Below are 14,499 nucleotides of genomic sequence, written 5' to 3'. Positions count from 1 at the left end.
TTCTTCCAAAGCAGTAACACCGATTGAGATAGCACAATCTAGGAGGTTTAGGTGAGAGGATACTATCCAATGGACAGGTAACATTTTTAAAGAGAAGGGAAGGTATTTCTTCTTTTAAGAAATGAAAATGTATTTCTTCTCTGCTTCTAATCTAAGACAACCTCAGATAAGGTTAGATTTAATAGAACACTGAGAAAGAAATGACAATTTTCAAGCTCATGGATCAGAATCCTGCCATTATTTTCACTTAGGTTAAAAAAAAATTATAGTAGCCTATGATTTCCTTTCTTATACACATAACTATCTAAATATATATAAAAAAGTTATATATATTATTGTTTTATCTGAAAATCTCAAAAACTTTTCTACAACCAGTAGAAATGTGTATTTCTTTAGAAATTTCCTACATGTAGATATCTTTGTAGTTTTGAAACTTGTTTTTCTTGGTCATCTTTCATATGCACCTTCCAAATAATTCATTGAACCTGAAAAATCCACAGCTCATCCTTTCTTCACTCAGTCATATACCTGCCTGCAAGACACCAAACTCTTTACTCTTTCGTATTACAACAATACACAGACCTGAGAAGAGACTGTTCTTATTCACCAAGTGTCCCAAGATTTCTGCAAACATTCTCCAACTCTGGAAGATCACATAAATATACTTCAAGAACAACATATCATGTCAGATAAAACTCAGCATTAACACCTATTTTTGAATCTTAACTAATACTCTGAAGAACAAGCCACCAGAAGGAAAAAAAAAAAAAAAACAAAAAACAACATAAAAAAAAACGATCCTGGCAATTTATGCCATTAAGCATCAGAACTGCTATGCGTTAAGCAGATGATGACATTCTTCAATTTCAGGCACAGTTTTAATATTCAGATAATTGTATTTTAGAAAATTAAATGGTGATTCTTCTCTATGTACCTCTATACTGGCTATATATTTTTTTTAATAACAATGTCTCTAAAAGTTCCAAATGATATTTAATTATTATTAAGAGTAGTGGAAAACCACATTTGAATAGAGATTCTGTTCTTTTGCATGCTAATTTATGGCTACAATCTGTTCCAGTAGAACCAACTAGACATTTACATGATTGCGCCTGCAAATTAATATATATTTTTTTAAAAAAAAAGCATTAAAAATTGGCAAACTCCTAAGTCAAATGTTTACTTTAGACTTGCTAGAATTTTAAAGATGAACGAATTTGTTCATATTCAAAATGACAATACATTAATCCTAAACATGTACTAAGTGTATTGTTCTATGCGGAGTTGCTGAACAACTTGTCATAACAATGCTTCCTCCTTTACCATTTATTCTGCATATCCTATGGAAATAATATTGCCTCCTTTCTGCTACTGTGTTGCAATAAATATTCGTCTATCATACACAGCTCGTTCACAATGAATCCTTAGCTCAGAATGAACCCTGTGAACTAGCAGGCCTGTTCTCCTGGAATAAATGCTGGCATCTCTAGCAGCATAAATAGATTTTCAATTTTCTTAAAAAGGCACAACATGAAACTTGTTTCACTTTTACGCAGCACAATCCTTCTGAAGTTAACATATACCTAATTACTAGTGTTTAGAACAAATGCAAATGCTGCCCAATTAAAATTCAAGCCCAGGCTACAAATGAAACTTATTTTTGCTAAGCTGCAGTAACGGCAGCAGGCTGCTGCAAAAGGCAGTTTGCATTTGTTTGTTGCTGTTGTTTCCCTCCTTTCCTGCAAGCTCCCCCAACTCCTCTTCCAGGACACCAAAGCCAAAAAATTAAATTGAGGTATACTTTCAAGATCCATTAAAGCTGAAAGCTAGTGTAATTTCATGAGCCAAACTGTACTAAAGAGAAGTACAGAAACAGGTATTATGAAGCTATTCTCCTAATTAGGCCATAAACTGAAAAAGATGCACATGAGGAATCAAAGCTACTTAATGTGAAGCTATTTTGCCACTAAGCTTCTCGGCCTCTTATTGTGATATTTAATACAGCGGTAGATACTAGCAATTAAGATTCAGCAAAAGATTAGAAAGCTTTGCCGATCGCTCCCAATTCAAACGCATTGCTCTCATTCAACACACTAAAGATAAACATTTTGCTTCCAGTCAGCTATTTCAAATATTAAGCTAAAAAAAAAAAAACAGGAAAAATGATCTGTAAAAGCTAAACACCCCCACCTTTCCACAAATGCTACCTCACCACAGTCATTACTGCTGAGATGCAGCTTCTCAAACACATAAAATACTTTCTCAGAAGTGGACCTTGCTCTCTGATTTTCATCCTACATTTAGCAATTTCAATCACACATTGTGCCAAAGACAGCTCTTACGTTCAAAAAAGAGAATCCGCCTCTATGCCAGAGACACTACCTGTATTTTTATGGCTTTCTTATACAAGTTGAGGATATGTTAAGAATTTCTCTATAAAATATAAACCAATGTTGTTATTTGCTATCCAGAGAGGGTCATTGCATGGAAGAAAGAAGCACTCTTTACGCTGAAACATTTGAGGGAGAAAAGGGAAAAAATCTCAAGCAAGACAAACGAATCCATCCTCATGGGCACCAGGAAATTGACCACCAACATGTTTGCCTGGGTTTTGTAATGAGAGAAAGCCACAGTTTAATTCCAAACAATTACAGAATAATTAAATACAATAAAATAAATACTCAGGCCATGCAGTTATGGCAGCAACAAGCCATTAGCTACATTATGAACAGCTTGTTGAATTAACTTCTGTATATTCAAAGGTGCCCAAACTTTGCCCAGCTGAAGACACCATTTGGCAGATTCTCTGGAACCTGAGGCCTCATATAATTCACCTAAAATTGAGCAGACTGCAATTTTAGCACAGATGCAGCCATGATCTCAGAAAGACAAGCCCCAGCACTGGGCATTTCGCTCTGCTCCAGGTCTCACAGAGCCAGGCCAACTCCACAGCTTCCACCAGCCACCACCACCAGAAGGGGGGAACCCAGAGGGCACCTGGGCTGTTCCTAGGAGCGCATTTTGTCCAGCCCACTTACTGTATTTGCTTGACTCTTTCGCTGTTCCTTGCACTACAAGTTTCTATATCATTCCTAGGTGTTTCATTGTAATGTATGGAATCTATTAAAATACATGCAATTTCAACAAAATGTGCAGTTTTACACATTTTATGTAGCTTTAAGGGAAAAATGTTACCTATAGATAGACCTGTCCGGTTGCACATAGCTTGGTCACAGTTTTTTCAGCTCTTTTTTATTCTGTGAGATCTGAGATCACTTGTGCTCTCCCATAATCCGTGGATAGATCACAGTCAGTCAGTTCTAGACCTCTGCATCTGCACAGACTAGCACATATCCTGGAGCATTTCGACTGCAGCCAGAAGCTGGGCCTGGCTTCCCCTCTTCATGCTAGTCTCTACATGCATTGCATCACTACGCTCAAAAGCCCTTGCAGTTGTCCAATAAACCTATAGCAATCACCTTAAAAGTGATTCATGACAACAGTTTTGCTGTATTTTTGATCAAATGAGGTTAAACCATCTGTAACTTCTGGATAAGTCTCAGACATCTGATGCCACAAAACAGGATGTTATTATCCGTTGGCTCACACCAAAACGGGCCTACTTGAAAAATGTGGCCTAATATCCCAAAAGACGACAGACTTGCACTGGGGAGAAGGATCAGGACGACTACACTTTCTCTGAAGCCCATTCTTCTACTGGTCAGAAATGGATTTGACAGCCAGCAGCACCAGGCCAGCATTTAGCCTCACTGCTGCGTGAAATTGCTAGGTGCTGGAAAAGCAAAGCAAAAATAATTTTGTCCATAACTATCTTTGAGAAACCTGACTGGCAAAATGTCCTTCATTTCAGTCTCAGAATATTTTTAGAAACAGGCAAATTAAAAAAGCCTGAAGAGTTCCAAAAAATGGAAGAAAGGTGATTACACAAGAAGCTTATAACAGAATATTAGAGCAAAAAACACTTTATGAAATAGACTTTCTGAAATTAAAAAAAAAAAAAAGAGAGAAAAATCCCTTTCAAAATTTTTCTGCCAGCACTCAGGCTAAATATTTTAGCACTTACTTAAACTTTTCTGGCACCATCTTCATTCATAAACTTATAACTAGCTGCAGGTTGATTAAAAAAATCTGCTGGTGTGTGACAAGTTGAAAATAATACAACATGAAGGTTAAAAATTCAATAATTTTAATACAACCTCTGATAGAGGTAATTTACCATTCAGACTATTTTCATTCCATATGACTTGTCATTTTACCAGCCCATTCTCATATAGTTCAATAATGATAAGGTTAGCTTTGAAGTCATTCTTTTATGTTAATGACATTCTCCCCATGTTGGGTCATACTTGGGGTTAAAGAACTGAAAATGTAAATGAATGCCCATTAGGGTGGGTAATCATTAACTGATCATTAACTTTATATTTTATTAGATATGCCAGCCTTACTCATTCTAATTAAAGGACAGTGATTTCTTTTTTTCCCCCCAGACAGTACAAATGTGCTCTTTTAGCACATTAGATACACACATAATTTTAATCTGAATGCAGTGTGGTTTTTTTCTGCTACCTAAAAATTTTGCTAATTTACAGTAATAAATTAATAAGCAGTTTTACAGAAAACGTTCAGAGTAAGTAAGTTATTTAAATAGAAACACTCCGGAAAATCTTATTCCCTTATTTTAGGAAGGAAGAAAACTGCAGGGTGTTACAATCTGATAATGCATACGAAGCACAAATGCTTGAGTAAACTTGATGACAAGTTCGTCTTATTCATTTAAAATATTAAAATCATCTTCTACTACTTTTCATTGTCTTTTAAGGAATTCATCTGTATTAAAATTTTTATGTACAGCAATAATTTACTTACAAGTTTCCATGCCTTCATCATCATCATCTGCTACGGGTTTATCATATGACTTGTCTATGGCAGCTCTGAAGCTTTCATTGCAGCCACGTCCTCGGATTATGCGGGGGCGCGGGCGGTGGAAGGGAATATCCCCGTTCAAAGTCACCTCAGCCACGGCCGTCTGCAGACTTTCTAATGAGCTGGATTTCTTCAGACCTAATGAAGGCCCCACATCTCTGGTTGGGGAACCTTTGTGATTTAGGGGGAAAAAAAAAGTAATTAGAATTAGTAAGGAAAACTGCATGGTTGATTACGCATATTCATCGTGAAAGTCTTTGGGGACACACTTAAGATTATTCACATCATCTCTCAATAATCTGTAGGGAGTTCTGTGCAGGTTTGATGTCTCAGAAGTGAATGAGGATGTCAAGTAACAGTCAACAAAACCGACAATGTTACCAATGTCTGGCTTTTCAAATCAGATGAAAGATACCAATATCTATTACCACTATTTTGACAATTTGGATGATAAAGTAATCATTGGGCTTTAAAAATATTACTGATAAAACACCAGAGATACATATATAACTGGCAATCAAAATAATTATTTTTGTTTTGAGCTGAAAATTACATAGGTACTTGCAAGTGTTGCACAATTAGCGAATGTATTATGGATGTGAATCCTGTTGTGTTCAGAGCAAAGTTCTTATGAAGTAGCTTGATTTCTAGCATCAAGTAATAGGTTGTTTGGTTTTAATTGAGTTTTAAACACTTGCTTCAAATAGCTAACAATCTCATAATGAAACACTTCTGAAAAATATCAGTTGACTTGCTGGGATTTTGTAAATTTGTACAGAAAAAATGTCTGTGGCAAAAACCCAATTACAATACCAGATATCCAGCTGGAAAAGAAACACAGTTCTGGCAGGTATCACGTCAACGTGTGGGCAGCACTACAGCTGAGGGCACTGCTTATCGCTGCAGTATGTGAAGATGATGCCAGGAAAGTCCTAGACCGCATCCTACAAAACCCTTTCGCTACCCAGCCTTCCCTGCTCAAGTTTGTGGATGGGGTGCCAAGCTTTTGCTGTTGGCATCCAAGTACATAAATAGATCTTATATTATAGCTAAAATTGTGAGAGAGATCCCAGACAAACAAATTCACTTATTTGAAGTGTTTTTGTTCTAAACTGCAGAATACTTTTGACCAGATTTTCCAGAGGATTTGCTAGATAAAACTGCAGCTGGAGGGAAAGATGAGGTGGGCCAACTTCATCATTGTCAGATTTGCTGAAGTTGTAAGAAGACGGCTCTCACTGAGACCAGGGGAAACCCTCTTTCTCCACCTGAGCCCAGAAGGAGGCTGTGACCATGGCAGTCCCCAGTAAGGGGCTCTAACCATCTCATCTGATTCTCAACATACTAAGGGACAAAAAGATTGAGCGACTAAAGACAGCCAGCCATGAGAGACAGAGCTGAGAGACAGAGCCAAGAGCAGAGCCCCCCAGAACACCAGACCATTAAACAATAGCTTTATAAGCAAGGTCTGGGGTGAATAATGCCATAAAGGGGTGTTTTCTTTGTTGAGTATTTCTATCAGAATAATATCAAGCTTCTCCTCCTCTGCAGTCAATCCCTATTCAGGTCAATGTCAGAAGGGGAGAGAGAGTCAGTTCTCTAACCACCCTATACAAAATGGGAAAAAATGCATACACAGCTAAACCCAGCTCATCTCACAGTCAGTGGTGCTGCTGGACCTACACGAAGGCTGCACGAGACCAGCACGGCGGGTCTCTGTGCTCCTTGCTACCATGCTAGGACACGGAGCAGGGCAGCAAATGCCTTCCCTTCCCACTCAGCTTTCAAAAATCTGAGAAAGGCGTTTAAAAATCTGAGAAATTAAGCTGAACTAATTCAAATAAAGCTCACATAAAATCAAAGAGCAGGTGTCCACATATTCCCATTTAGCTGCCCTAAGGATAAGATGACGTTGTAAACAATTTGGAAACAAAACAAAACAAACTTCTCTCGTAGCTCTACACATATCCAGCAGTCTGGTCCAGCCAGAAGCCCAGGGTCCTGCTGTCTGCACCCTCAGCTGGAATTAAACACACTTCAACAAACTGGAAAAATTCTTTTGAAGACCTCACGTCTCCTAGAAGTTCCCCCTCGCTCCTAGCGTGTTTCTGGTGGGGGCCGAGGGTCACGGACGGAGCTGGGGCTCTGCACAGCTGGGACCAGGGAGCTCCGGCGACTTCCCAGCTGTGCAAACAAGCTCCACGGCAGCCTCGCCGCACTCGTGAGCATGGGCTGGGGGCTAACGGGAGCAATTTTACACACTGCTCTCTCTCTTTAGCAAATAAAATAACTCCAGCAGAGGCAGCGCTCTCCAAAACTGTTCTTTCTCTAGTACATATCAAAATTTGCTATCCCTCCACTAATGCCTGCAATAAAATGAATTCACTTTTATTTTTTAATTTTAAATATTTCCATTTTGTTAAAACTAGCCCCTGAGACATGGGGGAAAAAAAGAAAAAAAAAAAGGAACATAACATTTTGAAAGGAAAAAAAATACAAGACCAGTTGTTTGACAGATTTGACTTTATATACAAAAGGAAAGAGTATCCTCTTACATGGCAACTTACTGTAAACTTCCTTATTCCAGAATCTGCTTTGCAATCTTTTAAATGAAATGCTCATATATCTTTTCCTAATTACTGAATGGCTCTTTTTGTAAACAGTAATTATAAAGCAAGCATTTATGTGCCCATTTATGCTCATAAAGAACATTAAAAAAATTCCATTTCCTGCTACCCAACACAGATCTTTGTGAGAACAATATTTATGTAAGTTGTGCTTTCCCAAAGGAGAAGCTAGATGGGATATGACCTAATGTTCCTGGAGTACTGTAAAACTAATAATGGACTACAGAAATGATAGGAGTATTTATTGAACTTGGGTGGTCATGGACACAAATGTGGACAGGTTGCAGAATTTGAAAGAGCTAAATATTCTTTCACAAGCAATTTAAGAACCGTGATCATAAACCTACGTATATTTTAATATCTTCACTATTTTCTACGGCCTCTTCAAAGCAAAGCTACAATTTTCAAAATGAATGGTTAAGCCTCCTTGTAAATTGAGTGAGTTCACCAGCCAGAAAAGTGTATTGTTTCCCCATAATCTGGTAAAGAACTGAAAACTTTCTTTAAAATGAATTCTATTTAAAATTTATGAGTCACATCAAAACCTTGTTTTCTAAATACAAAAATGTTAACATATTCTCCCAGACCTCACAGTGCTGGCAGCAAGCATCAGAAATGTTATCTACTCAGAATGCGCTCTACTTCTACTTTGACACCTGGATTTAAAAGAGAAAATAAAAAAGAAGCACCTTCTGAAAGTGTCTGTACCTGACTGAGGGATGAAAGGGATTCCATTTTAAAATTTGAATTTTCTTTTCCAGCATTTTTATTAACAAATACCCTTTGAGGCAGATTCAGCCACCTGCAACCCAGCACTACTCCTGCTGTAGAACATGCATAGGCCTCCCCTCAGTGCACACTTAGCCACCCAGCTCCTCATCGCACTTACTTGTAAGTGATTTAAAATGACCATTTCCTTTCTTTAAGAAGGCTTATCTTGCAATTGTAAATGCAACTAAAGTAGAATCAGTGCTAAGAAAAAAAGGGTTACTCCTAAGCTCCTAACTCAAGGAAACTATGAAACAGATACCTGGAATTTAGAGACATATTTTTTATATTAGCTTCAACTGAAACATATTTTTTATTAATTCTCATATTAAATGTCAGCAGTCACTTGTACCAAACACTTGCCTCCCTATTGGCCTAGTCCACTATCGCAAAGACACAGACTACCTCCAAAACGCATCCTTAAAAGACATAAGCAATGAGTCAAATCCATTGCATCTTAACATCTGCACCACTGGATTTGATAAATTCTTCTATTTCTAGTTCAATTGGGACAATAGTGGAGCAATGTTTTGGGTGGATGGGGAGGTGGGAGAGAATAGAGCAAGAAACTGCACTGCTACCAAAAGGAGCTTAATTTTGCTTCCCTTTCACAAAAGTAAGATTATTTTAAAATTAAATATTGCAAATAAATTAAGTGGACTTTTAAAATGCAAGGTGTACACGGAAAAAAAGCAGGACTATAGTACACTTAAGACTCAATAAATGAGGCATGCTCAACTGCTACTGAGTATACTTCTAACCTCTAGAATGAACTGTAAACACTGCAAGGATTAGGCAGTTCTAGTGAACTGTAGAAAGAAAAATAATTAAAAATCTATTACAGTAACTGGTGCTGGTGAGATGTGCACTTTCGTTTTCAGTCAGCATTATTAAGCTGAACTTAGTCTCTAACAGAATTTGGTTTTATTTTTCCAAAAATAAATAGATGGCGAAATTTTCTTGTTTCTAGAGTTCATCAAAACATAGCTCACTACACATTTGAAGCATTTTTTTTTGCTTATAACCAGACAATTTTTAAGCCAAATTACAGTAAGTAGTTTGTGTAACAACCCCATCCATCTTCAGTAATGGGAGAAAGCCAGTGTTTATATACAAAACCTGGTTAAAAGCATGCAAGATAAATAAAATGGAAGTACAGTAAAAGGTATTTTCCCTTCTTTCCAGCCACTGAGCTTGCTGCACACAAAATATGTAACTGCTTTGTCCAGATGGTTACGGTCACGCTCTTTAACCCAAGCTGTCTGACTTGTCTCTTTAAGGAATTTAATCCAGGTGGCACATACAGAAAAACTATATTCTATAAATACTACCAAAAGCACCATGAACTTTTAAATCTAAGCATCATATTTTTCTAATACACATAGATTTTACATCATCCTAATTGCATCCCATCCCAATGAGCAGGCCAATAAGAAAATGAAAAATAATTTACAATAAATCTTAGCATTATCTGCAACTTCTGTTTTGTAAGAATAGTGCTCAATGGTGAAGGGAGCTGCCAAACAGTGTTTCTTTCCATAGCCATTAACTCAGCTCATACATTCAGGCTCTGATGGCTCTAATCCTTTCAAAACATCCATACATTTTAATTTCATGTACTCAGTTTGTGAAGCTGCAAGTCTGTAGCCATATTCTGTACAATTTTAAGACTGAAAGTTTCAGCTATTTTAATAAAAAGATTTTTTTCAGTTGATTTTCTTAAAGCTCCTCAGTTATGTAAAATGTGATTAAACAGAAGCAATTGGGAAACATTAATCATAAATTCTGCATCGAATGTCCTGCTCCCCAAATCACACCAAAATAAATAATATTTTCAGGTTAAAAAGGTGAATTGTTCCTAATTAGAGCTAAGTAATGTTTTGGTGTTCCTTAGATCTAGCCTAATTAAAACAGCATTCCAAAGGTCAAAAGCTAACTCATATTAATAAATCATAAAGGTTTATAATTGCAGCTGGTGCATTATTTTAATTACTAATAAAAATATGCTTTGAAAGCTATTTGTCATTACCATTGTGTGAAACGTTACAATCTATGGTGTGCGGAAAAGATTCTATTTACATATTCTTTTGTTCTGCAGTGATGCTTGGTTTTAATTCCAAAGGCAAATCAAAGTGCACTAATAATCTTCAGCTCAGCTCACAATACGGATCTGATGACCACTTAATGCAAAGACAGCAGTTTGGGAATTAAAATAACTATTTTCAAGCACATAGTTAATAGCCAAATATGCAGCTCCTCTACTTTATCCCTCTGCATGCTAGTTTGTGCTAGGAGATTTTCCAAGATTTATTTAAAAGGACAAAAATTAATACAACTGTGAATATTTATGAGCTCGAAGTGTAGAAACAGGTGTCTACCTACAGTCGTATGTATGACCTGTTTAAATATACTACCCTAGATATTTATCTCTATGGAGAATTTTCTTTTTCAGTACAACTTGATTATTCACAACAACAGAAAGCAGCCATGCAAGGATTGGAATATTCATGTTGTCATGCAATTTGACTGGCAGTTCTGTAATTGTGGTAAGCTGCTTTGACCAAGGTTTCTATAGCAACAGCCTTACTGTCAATTCTTACCTGTTTTCTGGTCATCCATTGTACTGAGCTTAGTCTCGTCAGCTACTGTTAAAAGGTAAATGTATAACGGTTAGCCCAGTTAGTGCCCATGCCCCACATGCATCCAACATTCCCTATTTCTATATACTCCTCAAAGTTAGGGGGGGGACCTTAGCCATGTCACACTTCATGCAAATAGACTGCCACAGTAAGCAAACATTCTGGGTAGGAATGGCAGCAAACGAGTAACCTTCATGCAGTGTCAGTCATGTTCACATCACAGGCAGCTACAATATGTTATTTACACGTTAGCACATCACAGCTAGTCAAGACAAGTGAACACCACCAACCTGACTGCCCTCTCGGGGGTGGTGAATTAAGGGTTGTAGTTAAGCTAGTTACAATTATTTACAACAAATCCAATTATATTTTATGATGCTGAGTACTGATCTTTGCGTGTGGGCAAACAGTTCAAACTCACTGTGTAAGTTACTAGATTCTGAAGTGCAGAATCTAAATTCAATGGCAGAAAAATAGATGCATTTGTTAGAAACTGCTTATTCTCAATTGTTTTATAAGCAAGAAGGAATTATGGTTGATTGACTTTCTTAGTTGCTACTACTTTATAGGTCTTCAGAAATAACTATAAAACTTGGGTCTCAGCCAGAAGCCAGACTAGACTCATTTTCTAAGTATGAGTAAACTCTTCCTAAAACTACTTGCATCTCTATTATCTTAATTAAAAACTTTATGGAAAGTGAAAAACCACCAAGGATTTTTAAGACTAACTACATTATAACTAAGGATAATCCTGTCTATCCAGAACCACAGCATGCTACGTTTTTAAGCAGATATTCTACATGGGTAGCTAAATGCATTTCACACCTCCATCTTAGCAAATATCTCTTATATTTACGTGTAATCACATATCCATAGGGCTATGTTATTTAAACATATGGACATTTACAAGTGGTAGGACCAATAGACCAACCGCTTGGCCATTCATGTTGAGAACACTTTACTTCACCCCAGCAGACTTTATGTGCAGGATAAAGGATGTATTTCGAATTACAAGATTGATATACTTACAACATTAAAATCAGGTTCAAATAAAACAATTGAAAAAATATCACTCACTACCTAGATCCATGCTTTTGGATTTTCGTGTTTTAACAAACTCCAACTGACTGGCATCTGAAAATTGCTTTGTACGCTTTTCTGACATGCTCTGGCGTCCAAAACCCTCTCGCTGGAAGGCAAGCACTGGATCAACATCTGGACTAAGAGTGCTGTAGGAAGGGAGAAAAATCATGCAAACATTTATCAAGATCACGCAACCTTTCAGTCTGCAGAGTAAAGCATTTATTTAGCATGTGGCTTCTACCAACAATAAAATACACAGTTTTAAATAAAACCTTGCAAGTAAGCACTTACACATGATGGATTTGTTTTACTGCATCAAAAAAAATCTAGTAAAAAAGCAACAAGAACTTCACTTATGAATTTTAATGAAATATGTACAAATCTAATGCAAAGCTGAACACATTGCCATTAGTATATACAGATCCAATACAAGAATAGTCTGAAAGGGAATAAAAGAGTTCACTTTTGTTCAAGAGAAACAAACACATTTTGTTAATAGCAATTTATCAAATCTATTTTCTCAATGAAGATTTTTTTTAAGCATGAACAGAATCTGTCTTGTTCGAAGCATACCGAATTTCTTTATTTAAAGACTTTGTGATAAAATTTATCTCTATATGTGATATCACTTGTACAATTTTCAAATTTTCACAATATTTAATGTTTTAATTTGGCTATGACAAAACAACTTTTTTTTTTTTCCTTATTTATTACTTGCCAAGGAGCAAGTATTCGCCACAATGGTTTTACCACTAAATTCGGGTTGGATTCAGTTTTGGGACTCTTCTGAAAATTTCTTTCCTGATTTTGGCTGAGTTACTCAATTCTTTAGCAAACAGGAACACAGGTCCACCAGGCTTCAGATTTATTGGTCAAATGTTGGTAGAATCATGAGCATAAGAAAGCAGGCAAAATTAGTTTGGTGGGCAAGCTAACCTGCAAGCTTTCAGCATGTAATGATGGCCGCTTAACATAAAGAAATCTTCTTTATACATTGGTTAAAAAAAAAAAAAAACCTTTGCAGCATCACTTTCAACTAATAAACAAAGCAAAAGGAAATTCACTCAAATTCACTCATCTGGCTTCGGGAAAAGGAGGCAGTACTAAAAACTGCCTGAAGGCAAGTCCGAAGAATTTAGATTTCTACTTCATCAGGCACAAAAAGAAACCAAAAGTGTAAAATATCACAATATATGAATATTTTGCATCATCACTCCTCATCCAATAGGAAACAGAGTTCTCAAAAGATAATATGCTCTTTGATTGTTGTCAAGATAAAAAACAAAGAAACAAGCAAACAAACAAGTCTAAGTATTTAAATAATTTGAAATTGAGATCTCTAGATCAATATCATTCACGATGTTGTATATATACATGTTTCTCCAGTATATTTCAGAGGAGGTATTCTCTATCACAAGTGCTAGGCATAATACAAATCACGTACCTAGTGATAAACAGGCAAATAGCAAATTTCTGTGCAAACTGATTTAAAGTTTTCGATTATGTTGTGTATGCCACCTACTATAATTTATAAAAGCATCTTTGATCAAGAAACACCTGCATATTACACACAACAGTAAGTAGAGGTAAGGGAAAATGTCCAAAGACATTAGCTACTAGGAATGATAAAAATCACTACCCACATTCCTTGGCAGCTTAGAGAAAATTCAGTCTAGTAGCAGCAGATTTACAAATAATAAGCTATGTGCATGTGACAAGCACATAATACTTAAATGAGAGCAGGATCAGAGCTTATATGAATAAAGTCAATGTCAAGTGCCTTTTGACTTTAATGTTTCTGGCTCAGGCTCATAATGTTTTACATTTAATTACTGCAACTATTTCAGAGATGTCTGCACAATTTAGCCACATTTCCAAGCATATGCTTAAGGCTCTATTGAACCAAAAAGTAACTATTTAGTCCTCACACTCACTCCCGCAAAATAGGGAAAAAATATCATTTTCACACAAGAGAAAGAAAACAGACAAGACATATATATACATATATATATATATATATATATACATATAATGTGCCTGTAGCAGTGCAACTAGCAGCTGAATGGGAACCATGCGAGTGTGTGGATGTACTTTGAATGACTCAACTGAACTTACAGGGTTTTGACACCTTTCATAATCAGATCATAAAAGAGTTTCCAAAGGCCACACAAGTGTTTCTGGCTCCCTACTAGTCAACACAGTCTCTGAACACTAGAAAAATATTGTTGTACTAAGTGAGAATTTTCTCTAGCAACATCTGTTGAGAGAGCTCACGTTAGTTAAACAGCAGCTTTATCTTGCTGCATATAACACATCACTTGTTATTCAAGGAGGGTGAATTTCTTAAACTATGTTTTGCACATGAGCTTGCCCATATAACCACTCACTTTAAGCTGCATATATAAAGAGCTTGATAACGCAGAATATCATTTCCATGT

General features: G+C 36.5%; 1 protein-coding gene across 1 annotated transcript in view; it reads right to left on the bottom strand.

The window, feature by feature from the left end:
- The window catches only part of PARD3 (par-3 family cell polarity regulator), a 435,290-nt gene that overhangs the window by 138,137 nt on the left and 282,654 nt on the right, over positions 1-14,499 (bottom strand). Inside the window, 3 exon segments of the mRNA XM_088534020.1 lie at positions 4,888-5,115; positions 10,940-10,984; positions 12,059-12,207. Coding sequence (XP_088390146.1) covers positions 4,888-5,115; positions 10,940-10,984; positions 12,059-12,207 — 422 coding nt within the window.

Source organism: Tinamus guttatus, unplaced genomic scaffold, assembly GCF_059628265.1.
Source record: "Tinamus guttatus ecotype Peru unplaced genomic scaffold, ASM5962826v1 Tinamus_guttatus_pri_ptg000530l, whole genome shotgun sequence".
Classification (NCBI taxonomy): Eukaryota; Metazoa; Chordata; class Aves; order Tinamiformes; family Tinamidae; genus Tinamus; species Tinamus guttatus.
The sequence above is the reverse complement of the archived record's forward strand: the minus strand, read 5'-3'. Positions and strand labels throughout refer to the sequence as shown.